The sequence below is a fragment of the Muscardinus avellanarius genome (genome assembly GCF_963383645.1).
Source record: "Muscardinus avellanarius genome assembly, chromosome: 18".
Taxonomy (NCBI): domain Eukaryota; kingdom Metazoa; phylum Chordata; class Mammalia; order Rodentia; family Gliridae; genus Muscardinus; species Muscardinus avellanarius.
This window is the reverse complement of record NC_137804.1, coordinates 39,249,944-39,267,100: the sequence shown is the minus strand read 5'-3', so window position 1 is coordinate 39,267,100 and position 17,157 is coordinate 39,249,944. Positions and strand designations below refer to the sequence as shown.

General features: G+C 49.3%; 1 protein-coding gene across 1 annotated transcript; it reads right to left on the bottom strand.

Annotated features, from left to right (window-relative positions):
- Positions 1-14,967: 14,967 nt before the first annotated feature.
- On the bottom strand, positions 14,968-15,897 carry LOC308276285 (olfactory receptor 7A17-like; the record flags this gene model as incomplete). Its single annotated transcript, XM_080714939.1, has 1 exon — positions 14,968-15,897. The coding sequence occupies one exon, from the start codon at positions 15,895-15,897 to the stop codon at positions 14,968-14,970; it is 930 nt and encodes a 309-aa protein (XP_080571065.1).
- Between the last annotated feature and the right edge of the window lie 1,260 nt (positions 15,898-17,157).

Below are 17,157 nucleotides of genomic sequence, written 5' to 3'. Positions count from 1 at the left end.
CCTAATAGATATATACAAAATATATCTATCCAACAACAGTTAAATACATATTCTTCTCAACTGCTAATGGAAGCTTTTCCAAAATAGATCATATTCATGGTCACAAAGCAAGTATCAGAAAATCCAAATTTTTAAATATAATTCCCTTGATGGCTTCAGATCATAATGGAGAGAAATTAGAAATCAACAAATGGAAGACCCAGAATAACTAAATACATGTATATTGTATGGTACATTTTTGAATAAGGACCTTTGTTGAAATAATTTTTCTGTCCCAAAATATCAACAATGAGAGGTGAAAAAACTAATTCTAATTCTAAAATTAATTCAACATAATTAGCAATCAGGGAGATGGAAATCAAAATCATTGAGATTCCATCTAACTCCAATTAGAATGTCAATAATTAAGACTAGAAACAGTAATAAATGCTGATGGTGATGTGGAGAAATAGGAAATCTTCTAAACTATTGGTTAGATTACAAATTAGAACAGCTATTATGGAGAACAATGTGGAGGTTTCTCAGAAAACTGAGAATGGAACCACCATATGATCCAGGTATACCACTCCTGGGTACCTATTCCAAAGGGATTAAAACAAGAATATTGCAAGCATGGTGGCGCATGCTTGTAATCCCCGCACTTGGAAGGCGGAGAGAGGAGGACCGTGCAGGTTTGAAGCCAGCTGTGCTGGCTTAAGAGACCCTGTTTCCAAATTTAAAAAAAAGTATAAAATAGGTCTGGGAGTGTAGCCCGGATGTAGAAGGGCTTCCAGGAACCCCAGTACCACCAAAAAGAAATTATATGAATACATGCAAATTAATATATAGGCAGCATAACTCACAAAGCCAAATTAAGAAACCAAATTAGGTGTCCATCAGTTCATTAATGGATTGCAAGATTATAGAATGCACACACAATGAAATTATACTAAGAAATAAAGAATAAAATTATGTCAGTTGGAGGAAAATATTTGGATGGACATGGAGAACATTATGTGAGATTAGCCCTTCAGAGAAAGCAAAGGTCATATGTTTTCTCTCACATAACAAGTAACTGAGATACACAAGAGACTTTAGATCATGGAGACGAAACCCCAGTGAAGCAATGGAGATGGTGTAAAGGAGGGTGGTAAGCAGGAAACACTTCCATCAATACCATGTGCATATGTGAGAATACCAATGTCAATCTCAATATCATGTGGGGAAGAAAGGCAGTGGAGAGGCAGCCCAGGGAAAGCTGACCGAGTGCTGTACACATGTACGTCACTATCACTCTGAACTACCTTATGATGTAAGACTACAATGCACCAATAAGAGTACATACAAAATAAAATAAATTGAAGCCAGGCGTGGTGGCGCACGCTTGTAATCCCCACGCTTGGGAGGCGGAGACAGGAGGATCACGCAGGTTCAAAGCCAGCCTTTCTGGCTTAGGAGACCCTTTTTCCAAATAAAAAAAGCATAAAAATAGGTTCTGGGAGTGTAGCCCGAAGGTAGAAGTATTTCCAGAATCCCCAGTACCACCACTAATTAATAATAATAATAATAATAATAATAATAATAATAATATTAATAATAATAATATAAATTGACAAAATCTCATCAACTAGTTAAAAAGGTGCCACCATGTTAAAATCCACATTTCTTTTTTTTTTTTATTGGTGCACTGTATTCATACATCATAGTAGGATACATACTTTTGTAGACATACATGCACACTTTTCCGAGTCAGCCCCCACCCAATCCCCACCCCATTCTCTCCCTATCCCTCCCTCCCATGCTTGGCTTAGTAGTTGACATCTAGTATTATGGCAATTTATCTAAAATTAAAAATGATAGTCTCACATAACAGTTTCATTTGTCTGATACCAAGCTTTTGATGACTTAAAGATAACATTTCAATATTTCTTTTTGCTTTCTTTCTTACCAGAGAATTTTTTTTCTATTTTTTAGGTGAAACTATCATATATTTATATATTTATTTTTCAGAAAAAAATCTATCCTAATATGGAATATGGACTCTAGGTACCCAAAACGATCTTGAAAAAGAACAAAGCTCGAAGATATATATTTTCTGATTTCAAACCATATAAAGCTACAATAATTGAAACCATGTAGTACTATTCTAAAGGCAGATATATAAACCATTGGAGTTAAATAAAAGCCTAGAGCTAAATTCTTCCCTATATTGTCAAGTTATTTTTGACAAGGTTTCCACGAACATTTGGTGGTGGAAATATTAATCTTTTAACTAAATATTGTTAAAAAATAATAATTACATGGAAAAGAATAAAATTGGACCCTTACCTAATCCCATATACAAATATTAACTCAAAATAGATAATAGACCTAAATATAAATCTGGAGACTATAAACTTTTAGGAGATAATCTGGGTCATTAAACCTCACAACATTGAAATTGGCAGTGATTTCTTGGATATGATTTCAATGGCACAGGCAACAGAGGAGTATACAAACTCCCTAAAAAATAAAAAAAAAATATTGTATATCCAAAGACAATGTAAACAGAGTTAACAGTTACTAATAGAATTGGATAAAATATTTCCAAATGCTATATCTGAAGGTATATTAATATTCCAACTAGAAATCCTAGAAATTAACAACAATAAAGGCAAACAATACCCTTTAGAGATAGGTAAAAGACTAACATAAATAATGAATCTCCACAGATAACCAATCTTAGTTGTCTGTTGGATGGAAAATCTTGTTTCTCTAGTTCTGGAGTGTGTTACCTATTTCTTCTTTGTAGTTAATCTCTTTGAGTATTTTCTCTAGTGCTGCTTTTGAAGACATAAATTCCTTCAGTTTCTGTTTGTCATGGAAGCTTCTTATTTCTCCATCTAATTTGATAGAAAGTTTTTCTGGGTAGGAAATTTTTGGCTGGAAGTTGTTTTCTTTCAGAGTTTGGAATATGTTACTCCAAGCCCTTCTGGCTCTCATGACTTGGTTTGGGAAGTCTGGAGTGATTCTAATTGGTTTGCCTCTGAATGTCACTTGGCCCTTTGCTTTTGTTGCCTTTAAGATTCTCTGCTTGGCTTCCACATTGGTCATTTTGACAATTATGTGGCGTGGGGATCCTCTTCTCCGGTCCTGTCTAAAGGGAGTTCTATACGTTTCCTGGACCTGCGTATCGACCTCTTGCTCTATGTCTGGAAAATTTTCTGCTATTACTTCCTTGAAGAGATTGTTGATCCCTTTGGTTTCACTTTCTTTTCCCTCCTCTATTCCAATTATTCTTAGGTTAGCTCTCTTAAAATGGGCCCATATTTCTTCAATATCAGATTCCTGCTGTTGGATATTTTTTTCTAGATTAGAAACTATGCGTTCATTTTTGGAATGATCATCTTCTAAGAGCGAGATTCTGTTCTCCATGTGTTCTAATCGGTTGTTTGTGCTTTGAATTGAGGTCTTTACTTCATTAATTGCATCCTTTATCTCTTTTTGGCTCTCTCTGAGTTCTTTTTGAAGCACCTCTATTATTTCTACAGTTATTTTCCTGATTTGATCTTCTAGAAATCTCTGATTTTCTGTTTTATCGGGTTCTGATGTTGTGGGGTTGTGGGCATTTATTGCTCCAGTATTATTCCTCTTTCCCATGATTTCGGATGTTTGTGCCTTCTCTGGATTCTTCCCTTGGGTCACTATGACTTCACTTAAGGTGTTCCGGATCTCGAGTCAGTAGTATCTCAGACCCCACTACTCCTTTACTGGGTTTTATCACAGAGTCTCTGACCCAGAGAGTCGATAGAGGCTGCTTTAGACTGTGGGGGGTGCCAGGTTGCACGTTCTCCTATGGTGTGATATCTCTGCCACTGCCCCTCCCCCACTGGGTCAAGTCCCAGGGAGTACAGTACTGGGATTTCTCCTCTGTGGCCTACAATTTGACTCACTGTTCTTGAGTACGCAGATGTAGCTGTACTGGCCTCGCTGAATTCAGTGCTGCTGCCGCCGGTGGCAATATGGCGCCGCTGCTACGCCCTCGGCTGTGGGGCTGGTGTTTTTCTTCTTGGTTTTGATTTCCACTCTGAATCCCTGCAGCGTGTGCTGAGTTCGGCCACTGGGAGCTTTAGATGCTCTCTGCGCGGAGAAATCCCGCCTGGCTGTTCCGCAGCGGCTCACCTCGGCTTGCTGTAGCCGTTCCGTGAATTCGCCGGTGCCGCCGGCAGTATGGAGCTGCTGCCGCGTCTGCCGCGTCCTCGGGCGTGAGGCCGGTTATCTCCTCTGTGGCTCTGTTCTCAGTCTGCTTTCTCTCTGGAGCCTGGTGATTTTTTGTTTCACTGGTGATGGTGTTTTCTGGCTATGAAAGGCGCTGATTTTGTGGTAATGGAGATTTGTTGTTAGCGGGGCTCTTAAGTCCCGCTTTTCTAGGTCGCCATCTTCCCAGAAGTCTAAAATCCACATTTCCAAAAAAGCAGTTAACTGAAGATATACAAAATATGAGAGATGAAAGAGAAAACTGTGGCCTAAAGTTTCCTTCTAATACAGATACATACAGTACCTCAATTGCCAACTGCAATTTACTATATAAAAGTGTAACTCTTTTGTCTACATTTTAGCAAAACCAAAAAAACCATTAATTATTGCAATACATGTCATGCCGAAACAAAAAATAGTTTTAGGATAGATTTGATATCCCAATATTTAAATGGAAATTTTGAAATATTTCCAATTCAATGTTTAAAATAAACTGGAAAATCAGGACAAAAACAAAAGGAAAATAGCCGAATATTGAAGAAAGCAGAGAGTTTAATAAAGTCATTTTCAAGCCAGTACTTGGTAGGCTGAGACAGGAGGATCACAGGTTTGCCGCCAGCCTCATCTACTTAGTAAAGCCCTCTGCAACTTAGTGAAACTCTCTTCCTTCCTTCCTTCCTTTCTTTCTTTCTTCCTTCCTTTTCCTTCCTTTCTTTCTTTCTCTTTCTTTCTTTCTCTCTTCTTTCTTTCTTTCTTTCTTTCTTTCTTTCTTTCTTTCTTTCTTTCTTTCTTTCTGCGGTACTGGGATGGAACCCAGCGGCTTTCTACCTCTGAGCTACATCCCAGCCCTATTTTTTATTCTTTATTTTGAAACATGGTCTCACTGAATTACAGAGGGCCTCACTAAGTAGCTGAGGCTGGCTATGAACTACGATCTTCCTGTATCAGCCTCCTGAATGCTGAGATTACAAGCATGCACCACCATACCTGGCAGAAACTCTGTTTCGAAATAAAGAATAAAAATAGGGCTAGAGGGATAGCACCGAGGTAGAATGTTCCCGAGTTCCATTCTCAATACTACAAAGTAGTAAATAAATAAATAAATAAATAAATAAATAAATAAATAAATAAAGTGAGTTGTGTATATTGCATAAAGAGGTTGGGATCTGAGTAACTGAATCTCCAGGAAAGAAACAGAAAGAGCAAGTTCTAGGTTCATGATCTGATTGAAGCTCCACATTTCCAGCTCTGAAACTCTACTCCCTGTGTCACAGGAACGTGGCTCTGAAGCCCAGGACAATGACCCTTCTACACTTTCCCTCCAAAGAGACTTCACAGCACCCTTTTGACATCTTGGGTCCTCAGGCTGTGCACTTGGGTGTGAGCTGTGGGTGGCAGCAGAACTCAGGTACACAACTAGACCCGAGAAATGAAACAAAGAGACCGTGGAGAAGTGAGAGGCACAGGTGGAAAAGACTTTGCACTTCTCCTGATCTAAGGAGACTGCGGGTATGGAGAAAACTATCCTAGAGTAAGAATAATAAATGTCAGCCAGAGGATTAAATTTAGACATTAAATTTAGAAGTTTCTATTTAGCAAAGCAAATCAAGAGTCTAAACAGAGAGCCTGCAGAATGCGAGAAGATCATTTCAGCTACTTCTCTGATAGAGGACTCCTATGTAGAATATGCAAAGAACTTAACAGACTTAACACTAAACACACACACACACACACACACACACACACACACACAAATCACCCAATCAGGTAACGGGCAACAGAACTAAATAGACACTTCACAGAAGAAAAAAAAAAACAAATAGCCAATAAGTAGATAAAAAAAATGTTCAATATCATTAGCAATCAGAGAAATGCAAATCAAAACTATACTGAGATTGTATTTAACACCAAATAAAATGACAATCCATCAAGAAGTCAAACAATAATGGTGGCAAGGGTGTGGTGAAAGATGAACTTACATGCTGTTGGTGGGATTGCAAATCAGTGCAGCTGCTAAAGAGATCAGTGTGGATATGTCTCACAAAACTGAGAATGAACCCACCATATGATCCAGCTATACCAATCCTGAGTATCTCTTCCAAAACAATTTAAATCAGAATATTAACATTATTAATTTAACCTGCATAACCATATTTATAGCAGCAAATTCACAATAGCCAAATTATCGAACCAACCTAGCTGATCATCAACAGACAAATTGATTACAAAATTATAGGCTATACACAAAATGGAATTATACTGAGCAATAAATAACAACATAGTTGTGTCATTTGCAGGAAAATTGACGGACCTGGAGAACAGTCTGTGAGATTAGTCAGTCACAGAAATGGAAAGGTCAGTAGATGGGGCCCGGGTCGCGGGACTCTGGGCCCCTGCCGAACTGCGCGTAGCACGCCAGACCCCTGGAGAAACCGGACCCAGTAAGACGCTGGGTTCTGGGCGGGGGTCGCGGGCTGGGCACGCCAGATGGGGCCCGGGTCGCGGGACTCTGGGCCCCTGCCGAACTGCGCGTAGCACGCCAGACCCCTGGAGAAACCGGACCCAGTAAGACGCTGGGTTCTGGGCGGGGGTCGCGGGCTGGGCACGCCAGATGGGGCCCGGGTCGCGGGACTCTGGGCCCCAGGCAGAACTGCGAGTAGCACGCCAGACCCCTGGAGAAACCAGGCCCAGTAAGATGCTGGGTTCTGGGCAGGGGTCGCGCGTGGGGCACGCCAGCTGGGGCCCGGGTCGCGGGACTCTGTGCCCCGGGCCGAACTGCGAGTAGCACGCCAGACCCCTGGAGAAACCGGGCCCAGAACAGAAAAAGATAAAGAAAAATATCGGAGAGGTGGTAAGAAAGCCGTTATGGATGCCAGGACACTGGAGATGCAGACAAAACTTATCTAAATGCACTGGAACTTATGGAAAAATTCGCCGTGAAAGAGGACTGCTATTTCTCTATATTGTTAAGAATCTCAGACATCACATATAAGGAGAGAGTTTAGCGGAGACCAAGGAGAAATGCGGTGTTGAAAGAGTTCTTCGCGATGGTGGTGGAGACTTGTATTCAGGAGAAGCAGAAACCGGATCTTACCAACTTTATTTTTTTGGAGAAATTACACTAAATGTCGAATGCTACCATCACGCATGCTTAGGAACACTGGACAACTTTCAGAGTGGAAAAAGAGCCTGGGAAGGATTTGAAACGGTGGAGGCAGTGACAATGCCAGTGGCCAATATTCGGGGGAGGCAGAGATCTGATACATTACAACTGGAACCTTTGAAATAATAACCACAGAGACAGTGATCGGAACCTGCTGAGGGGTTAGGCGGGCGCTGGGGCCAGTGGCCGACATCTGAGCTTGCTGTGAGGCAAGGCCACTACTGAGGCCTCTGTGGCCGGGATTGGAACCTGCAGAGGGGTTAGACCGATGCTGGGGCCAGCGAGGCCGGCATTGGAGCCTGCCATGATGCAAGGCTCGTGCTAGGGCCTCCGAGGTCGGGTCCGGAACTTGCTGAGGGGTTAGGCCGGTGCTGGGGTCAGCGAGGCCAGCATCGGAGCCTGCCGTGAGGCAAGGCCAGTGTTGGGGCCCCCGAGGACGGGACCGGAGCCTGCTGAGGGGTTAGGCCGGTGCTGGGGCCAGCGAGGCTGGCATCAGAGCCTGCCATGAGGCAAGGCCGGTACTTGGGCCTCCGAGGCCAGGATAAGAGCCTGCCGAGGGGTTAGGCCGGTGCTGGGGCCTCCGAGGCCAGGATAAGAGCCTGCTGAGGGATTAGGCCGGTGCTGGGGCCAGCGAGGCCGGCATTGGAGCCTGCCTTGAGGCATGACCAGTGCTGGGGCCTCCGAGGCCGGGATCGGAGCCTGCCGAGGGGTTAGGCCGCTGCTGGGGCCAGTGAGGCCGGCATCGGAGCCTGCCTTGAGGCAAGGCCGGTACTGGGGCCTCCGAGGCCAGGACAAGAGCTTGCCGAGGGGTTAGGCCGGTGCTGGGGCCAGCGAGGCCGGCATCGGAGCCTGCCGTGAGGCATGACCAGTGCTGGGGCCGCTGAGGCCGGGATCGGAGCCTGCCGAGGGGTTAGGCCGCTGCTGGGGCCAGCGAGGCCGGCATCGGAGCCTGCCGTGAGGCAAGGCCGGTACTGGGGCCTCTGAGGCCGGGATCGGAGCCTGCCAAGGGGTTAGGCCGCTGCTGGGGCCAGCGAGGCCGGCATCGGAGCCTGCCGTGAGGCAAGGCCGGTACTGGGGCCTCTGAGGCCGGGATCGGAGCCTGCCAAGGGGTTAGGCCGCTGCTGGGACCAGTGAGGCCGGCATCGGAGCCTGCCGTGAGGCAAGGCCAGTACTGGGGCCTCCGAGGCCAGGATAAGAGCCTGCTGAGGGGCTAGGCCGGTGCTGGGGCCAGCGAGGCCGGCATCGGAGCCTGCCTTGAGGCAAGGCCGGTACTGGGGCCTCGAGGCCAGGATAAGAGCCTGCCGAGGGATTAGGCTGGTGCTGGGGCCAGCGAGGCCGGCATCGGAGCCTGCCGTGAGGCAAGGCCGGTACTGGGGCCTCCGAGGCCAGGATAAGAGCTTGCCGAGGGGTTAGGCCGTTGCTGGGGCCAACGAGGCCGGCAGCGGAGCCTGCCGTGAGGCATGACCAGTGCTGGGGCCTCCGAGGCCGGGATCGGAGCATGCCGCGGGGTTAGGCCGGTGCTGGGGCCAGCGAGGCCGGCATCGGAGCCTGCCTTGAGGCATGACCAGTGCTGGGGCCTCCGAGGCCGGGATCGGAGCCTGCCGAGGGGTTAGGCCGCTGCTGGGGCCAGCGAGGCCGGCATCGGAGCCTGCCGTGAGGCAAGGCCGGTACTGGGGCCTCTGAGGCCGGGATCGGAGCCTGCCGAGGGGTTAGGCCGCTGCTGGGGCCAGTGAGGCCGGCATCGGAGCCTGCCGTGAGGCAAGGCCGGTACTGGGGCCTCTAGGCCAGGATAAGAGCCTGCCGAGGGGTTAGGCCGGTGCTGGGGCCAGCGAGGCCGGCATCGGAGTCTGCTGTGAGGCAAGGCCAGCACTGGGGCCTCCGAGGCCAGGATAAGAGCTTGCCGAGGGGTTAGGCCGGTGCTGGGGCCAACAAGGCCGGCAGCGGAGCCTGCCGTGAGGCAAGGCCGGTACTGGGGCCTCCAAGGCCAGGATAAGAGCTTGCCGAGGGGTTAGGCCGCTGCTGGGGCCAACGAGGCCGGCAGCGGAGCCTGCCGTGAGGCATGACCAGTGCTGGGGCCTCCGAGGCCGGGATCGGAGCATGCAGCGGGGTTAGGCCGGTGCTGGGGCCAGCGAGGCCGGCATCGGAGCCTGCCTTGAGGCATGACCAGTGCTGGGGCCTCCGAGGCCGGGATCGGAGCTTGCCGATGGGTTAGGCCGCTGCTGGGGCCAGCGAGGCCGGCATCGGAGCCTGCCGTGAGGCAAGGCCGGTACTGGGGCCTCTGAGGCCGGGATCGGAGCCTGCCGAGGGGTTAGGCCGCTGCTGGGGCCAGTGAGGCCGGCATCGGAGCCTGCCGTGAGGCAAGGCCGGTACTGGGGCCTCGAGGCCAGGATAAGAGCCTGCCGAGGGGTTAGGCCGGTGCTGGGGCCAGCGAGGCCGGCATCGGAGTCTGCTGTGAGGCAAGGCCAGTACTGGGGCCTCCGAGGCCAGGATAAGAGCTTGCCGAGGGGTTAGGCCGGTGCTGGGGCCAACAAGGCCGGCAGCGGAGCCTGCCTTGAGGCATGACCAGTGCTAGGGCCTCCGTGGCCGGGATCAGAGCATGCCGAGGGGTTAGGCCGGTGCTGGGGCCAGCGAGGCCGGCATCGGAGCCTGCCGTGAGGCAAGGCCGGTACTGGGGCCTCCGAGGCCAGGATAAGAGCCTGCCAAGGGGTTAGGCCGGTGCTGGGGCCAGCGAGGCCGGCATCGGAGCCTGCCTTGAGGCATGACCAGTGCTGGGGCCTCTGAGGCCGGGATCGGAGCCTGCCGAGGGGTTAGGCCGCTGCTGCGACCAGCGAGGCCAGCATCGGAGCCTGCCGTGAGGCAAGGCCGGTACTGGGGCCTCCGAGGCCAGGATAAGAGCCTGCTGAGGGGTCAGGCCAGTGCTGAGGCCAGTGAGGCCGGCATCGGAGCCTGCCTTGAGGCAAGGCCGGTACTGGGGCCTCGAGGCCAGGATAAGAGCCTGCCGAGGGATTAGGCCGGTGCTGGGGCCAGCGAGGCCGGCATCGGAGCCTGCCATGAGGCAAGGCCGGTACTGGGGCCTCCGAGGCCAGGATAAGAGCTTGCCGAGGGGTTAGGCCGGTGCTGGGGCCAACAAGGCCGGCAGCGGAGCCTGCCGTGAGGCATGACCAGTGCTGGGGCCTCCGAGGCCGGGATCGGAGCATGCCGAGGGGTTAGGCCGGTGCTGGGGCCAGCGAGGCCGGCATCGGAGCCTGCCGTGAGGCAAGGCCGGTACTGGGGCCTCCGAGGCCAGGATAAGTGTCTGCCAAGGGGTTAGGCCGGTGCTGGGGCCAGCGAGGCCGGCATCGGAGCCTGCCTTGAGGCATGACCAGTGCTGGCGCCTCCGAGGCCGGGATCGGAGCCGGCCGAGGGGTTAGGCCGCTGCTGGGGCCAGCGAGGCCGGCATCGGAGCCTGCCGTGAGGCAAGGCCGGTACTGGGGCCTCCGAGGCCAGGATAAGAGCCTGCTGAGGGGTCAGGCCAGTGCTGAGGCCAGTGAGGCCGGCATCGGAGCCTGCCTTGAGGCAAGGCCGGTACTGGGGCCTCGAGGCCAGGATAAGAGCCTGCCGAGGGATTAGGCCGGTGCTGGGGCCAGCGAGGCCGGCATCGGAGCCTGCCATGAGGCAAGGCCGGTACTGGGGCCTCCGAGGCCAGGATAAGAGCTTGCCGAGGGGTTAGGCTGGTGCTGGGGCCAACAAGGCCGGCAGCGGAGCCTGCCGTGAGGCATGACCAGTGCTGGGGCCTCCGAGGCCGGGATCGGAGCATGCCGAGGGGTTAGGCCGGTGCTGGGGCCAGCGAGGCCGGCATCGGAGCCTGCCGTGAGGCAAGGCCGGTACTGGGGCCTCCGAGGCCAGGATAAGAGTCTGCCAAGGGGTTAGGCCGGTGCTGGGGCCAGCGAGGCCGGCATCGTAGCCTGCCTTGAGGCATGACCAGTGCTGGCGCCTCCGAGGCCGGGATCGGAGCCGGCCGAGGGGTTAGGCCGCTGCTGGGGCCAGCGAGGCCGGCATCGGAGCCTGCCTTGAGGCAAGGCCGGTACTGGGGCCACTGAGGCCGGGATCGGAGCCTGCCGAGGGGTTAGGCCACTGCTGGGGCCAGCGAGGCCGGCATCGGAGCCTGCCGTGAGGCAAGGCCGGTACTGGGGCCTCCGAGGCCAGGACAAGAGCCTGCCGAGGGGTTAGGCCGGTGCTGGGGCCAGCGAGGCCGGCATCGGAGCCTGCCTTGAGGCATGACCAGTGCTGGGGCCTCCGAGGCCGGGATTGGAGCCTGCCGAGGGGTTAGGCCGCTGCTGGGGCCAGCGAGGCCGGCATCGGAGCCTGCCTTGAGGCAAGGCCGGTACTGGGGCCTCTGAGGCCGGGATCGGAGCCTGCCGAGGGGTTAGGCCACTGCTGGGGCCAGTGAGGCCTGCATCGGAGCCTGCCGTGAGGCAAGGCCGGTACTGGGGCCTCCGAGGCCAGGATAAGAGCCTGCTGAGGGGTTAGGCTGGTGCTGGGGCCAGCGAGGCCGGCATCGGAGCCTGCCTTGAGGCAAGGCCGGTACTGGGGCCTCGAGGCCAGGATAAGAGCCTGCCGAGGGGTTAGGCCGGTGCTGGGGCCAGTGAGGCCGGCATCGGAGCCTGCCGTGAGGCATTACCAGTGTTGGGGCCTCCGAGGCCGGGACTGGAATCCTGCCAAGGGGTTAGACTGGTGCAGGGGCCAATGGCCAGCATCGGAGCCTGGCGTGAGGCAAGTTCACTCCTGCGGCCTACAAGGTCGGGACAAAAGCCAGCTTAGGGGTTTGACCGTTTCAGGGGCCAGCGAGACCAGAACTGGGTCCTCCCATGAGGCAAGGCCGCTGCGTGAGCCAGCGAGGTCTGGATCAGTCCACTGAGTAGCCAGGGCACTACTGGGACCATCAAGAGTGGGATTGGTACTTACAACGCAGCATGCACAGAGAAATATCGCAGAAAATATAAATCAGACGCTTCCCTTAATCAGCAATAACTAGGAGGAAACGGGCAACAGGAAGAGGTTGAGCTATAGAAAGGGCCCTATAGTGAAGCAACTAATGTGACCAATCAGAGGGTATGTAATACTGGAGGACGGAGCCTCTTTAAAATGCAGGAGGTACATAAACAAATGTATCAAAGTAAATCACCAAAGAAGTGTGGGATGGAGGGAGGGGGAGGGAATGGGACGGGGGCTGCAGGAGGGCTAATTGGATGACGTGTACTTGTATATCCTCTCAAGTCTTGTACTCCAATGTGATTGATATATGACTACAATGCACCAATTTAAAAAATAAATTAATTAAAAAATAAAATAAAATAAATAAATAAATAAATGCAATAAACACTTCATATTACACCAAAAAAAAAAAAAAAAGAAATGGAAAGGTCATATGTTTTCTCTCATATGCAGAAGCTAAGAATTCATCGGGATACAAGAAGGACTTTAGACCATGGAGAAGAAACCTTAGTGGAGCAATGGAAGAGGTAGAGGGGAGGGTGGTGAGCAGGTAGAATTAGTGGAAGAAACACGTCCATCAATGTCATGTAGATATGTGAGAATACCAATGTCAATCTAATGTCATTTATGGGTAAGGGAGGCAGTGAGAGGAGCCAAGGGAGCTCAACAAGTGCCGTGTACATGTATGTCATGATCACTCCGAACTACATTATCCATCCTTCCTTCCTTCCTTCCTTCCTTCCTTCCTTCATTTCGTTCTTTCTTTTTTATTTTTTTGGTGGTAGTACTGGGGTTCCTGGAAACCCTTCTACCTCTGGTTATACTCCCAGACCCATTTTATACTTTTTTATTTGGAAACAGGGTCTTTTAAGCCAGAACGGCTGGCTTTGAACCTGCTCAATCCTCCTGTCTCCGCCTCCCAAGTGCAGAGATTACAAGCGTGCGCCACCACGCCCCACTCAAATATTTCTAATTCAATGTTCAGAATAAACTTTGGAAAATCCAGACAATAACAAAAGGAAAAGAGCAAAAAGCTTAATTGTTGCCGACGAGCTCAGTCCTTGTGGGGGGGGGGGGCAAGTCCACTCGCGACCGGGAGCCTCAGAAAGATGGGGCAAAAGGCAGGTGATGTCCTGCAGAAATTTATCTGCAGCAATTCCTTCCCCTCTATGAATTCCCTAAGTTTTTGGGTACGACGTTTGGGAAGGAATTTGAGGTGGACAAAGGCTTCTTGAGCCAATGACACTTTATTACAAAAACTCCAAGAAATTTATACCCTTCACCAGTAAAGTTAATAATAAGAGAAAAGGGGGGTGAAAGCAATCACTGTGAAATAATAATGAATGACATGTAAACAAAGGTAATAAAACTAGTCCTTCAGCTGGCTGTTGATCTTCGAGAGATTAACTCCCTCCGGATTCTTTCTCAGGTTTTGCAGATAAGCAGTTCCAAACAGGCATGCCCAAGGCTTGGGGGTTTCTCGGGGAATCTTTTTTAGCTTTCCTGGAACTTTCCATCTTTTGGGCTCAGTTCATATAGCAAGTGTGGGGAGATGTGGTGATTCAGGTGGATGTGATAGAGTTTTTCCAGGTGTTGGCATCTTATCTTCTAAATCTGAAAGCTTAAGCAAACTCACAACACAGTTTGGCAGACAAAATACCGCAAACAACACCACAAAGTTCTTGGCTTTAATTGTCAGATGTATCTCCTTAACTGCTGAATTTTCTTCTCTAGACAATAAGCCTATTAAAGGTCTATCCATCTTTAATAATCCATTTCCCTGTCACAAACCCTCTGCAACCTGCTTTTAACCTTCTAATTCCTTCCTTTCCCAGTTGGGACTTTCTTATGATAAGCTCTTCTTCATGCAAAAATGCTTTCTTACTCTTACGGTATTTCCTTTCCTTCATACATATATACTTAAAACATCTGTCCTTTATTTTGTCATATTCATATCTAACTATGCGGTCAGCCTCTCTGTCTTCAGGAATATTTACACTGGGCGTAAAAGTCACCAATCTTTTTCCTTGAGTCTATTGTATTTGGGCAACTAAGTTGTTTATCAACTAAATTGCTTTAAGGTCACACACAAGGTTTTTATCTTCTCTGTCTCTAGGCAGGATCTTAAGGGTAAACAGAGTTACCTTGAACTGAGTTAATGGCTTAACCTAGTGATTGCTGCATCTGGAATGTTTATTACAGCATCTGAGTTCTGGCCAGTTTTTTCATTACTATTGAGCAAAGCCAAGGACGTTTATTTCCACGGACTCAATTTCATAGTCCTAATTTCACATCACTGGAGCAATTCGAAGAAAGTTAAAAGGAATCATTAATAGTCATGAAGGGTATCTAAAAGTGGGGGATATTTTGGCCAGAGACGACACCTCTTTCTCGGGGCGTTCTTGCCAGATTACCTATGTGGAGTGGGGTCTCAACACATAGATGCCGAGGCAGCAGGATGTCTTGGCACTTAATAACGTGAGTTGCATATACTGCGCTAAGAGGGTGGTATCAGAGTTACAGGATCTTCAGGAATGAAACAGAAGTTCCCAGCTCTGAGGCTCTGCTCCCTGAGTCATGGGAACGTGGCTCTGAAGCCCAGGACAACGGCCCTTCTACACTTTCCCTCCAAAGAGACTGCGCAGAGCCCTCTTGACATCTTGGTTCCTCAGGCTGTAGATGAAGGGGTTCAGCATGGGGGTGACTATGGTATACATCACCGAGGCTGGTGCACTTGCGTGTGAGCTGTGGGTGACTACAGAACTCAGGTACACACCTAGACCTGAGCAGTAAAACAAGGAGACCACAGACAGGTGGGAGGCACAGGTGGAGAAGGCTTTGTACTTGCCCTGAGCTGAGGAGAGTGTACGGATGGAGGAGACTATCCTGTAGTAAGAGTAGAGGATGCTGGCCAGGGCAGTAATAGCCAACAGCACAGTTACAAAATATACCACCAGGTCATTAGGGAAAGTGTCAGAACAGGCAAGTTGGATCACCTGATTCAGTTCACAGAAAAAGTGTGGGATTTCTATGTCTGTGCAGAAGGACAGCCACAGCACCATTAAGCTGTGTAACAGGGCATGCAGGACACTCAGGATCCAGCACACCAGAACCAGCAGCACACAGAGCTGGGGGTTCATGATGACCGTGTAGTGCAGGGGGTGACAGATGGCCACGAAGCGGTCATAAGCCATCACCGCCAGGAGGAAGTTGTCCATCTCTACAAAGAGGAAGAAAAAGTACATCTGGGTGATGCAGTCTGCGTAGGTGATGGCCTGGCTGTGTGTCTGGATGTTCACCAGCATCTTTGGGACGGTGGTGGAGGTGAGGCAGATGTCCACAAAGGACAGGTTGGAGAGGAAGAAGTACATGGGCGTGTGCAGGTGGGCATCTGAGACTGTGGCCAGGATGATGAGCAGGTTCCCCAGCACCGTGACCAGGTACATGGAGAGGAAAAGCCCAAAGATGAGGGGTTGCAGCCCTGGGTCCTCTGAAAATCCCAGAAGGAGAAATTCTGAAATTCTTGTATTGTTTTTTGTATCCATGTGTTTGATGAGACTACCAAGAAAAAGAAAAATACCATGAATACTCTTCACACAAATGAGCACTATGTTTATGAATGACCTATGATTTATATTTTCAAGTCTAGAAAAAAATCTATTTTATTTATGAAGATGATCCTTTTGGGGCATCCCTAGTGCCATTGACAATCAGGAACTCCTGTCCCACTCTCTGGTATGTGGTACAGCTGGTACTCAATATGTGACTACGATGTAACGCTCAAACCAGAAGAGTCAGCATTTCCCTCTTCCTAAGGATTCATCAGTGCTTTGCTTAGAGAACCTGAAAATTCCTCTCTTCAAATTCTCAACTACAAATATGTAATAAAAGACTAGTGTAAGTTGAGTGTGGTGGCATCTACCTGTAATCCAAGTACTAGGGAAGCTAAAACAAGAGAGTCACAGGTGTGAAGCAAGTCTCAGCAACTTAGTGAGACCCTCAGAGACTTATTTAAACTACGTTTCAAAGTAAAATAGGGCTGGGGGGTATGGCTTAGAGGTAAACTGCCTTGGGTTCAACCCCCAGCAATAAAAAAAGCAAAACAACTTAGATTTGGGGAATATTTTTATTTTTGTTTCTTATGATTATAAACATTGTAGGTGTAAAAATATCCACTGACTTGTTTTAATATACTTTTATTGGTACATGATAATTTACACCATAAAGAGGTTCAGAGAGATAAAATCATGCATGCACACACCCTTGCTGTGTTTCCCTCCGTGTCTGCCCTACTCCCTCCCCTCCCCATACAAGTTCCTGAGAGTGGCAGAGATCATCCCATATGCGTACGTGTCTAATTGAAGAGTGTGCACTATAATCATCCTCCGTGTGTGGTGTGGAGCACTAGGACTTGCTCCACTATGCTGTGGTATCTCGTGTTCCTGACTCCCTCCCCCACCCTTCCTGACCTCCAGGTTACCTCTCAGGTCTCTACTATGCTGATGTCTTAGTTCTTAGTATTTTAAATCACATGTATTTATTGCATATTTTAAAGAAGCTCCATGTCATATTTCAGTACATGCATACAGCACTGATCACAACAAAACTGAATAAAAATCTAAAGTGTCTATTGGAAAACACATAAAATAGTAATTACTAAATGATATTTATGTGGCTCACTAATTCAAGATTCAATTGTCAAGGGCTTAGAAATCACATAATACGGCAGGAAGCCCTCGGTGACAGGGACAGGAACTGAGCCCTCCCTTTGTCTCATCTAAGGGCATGTGTGTTCAAATACACTT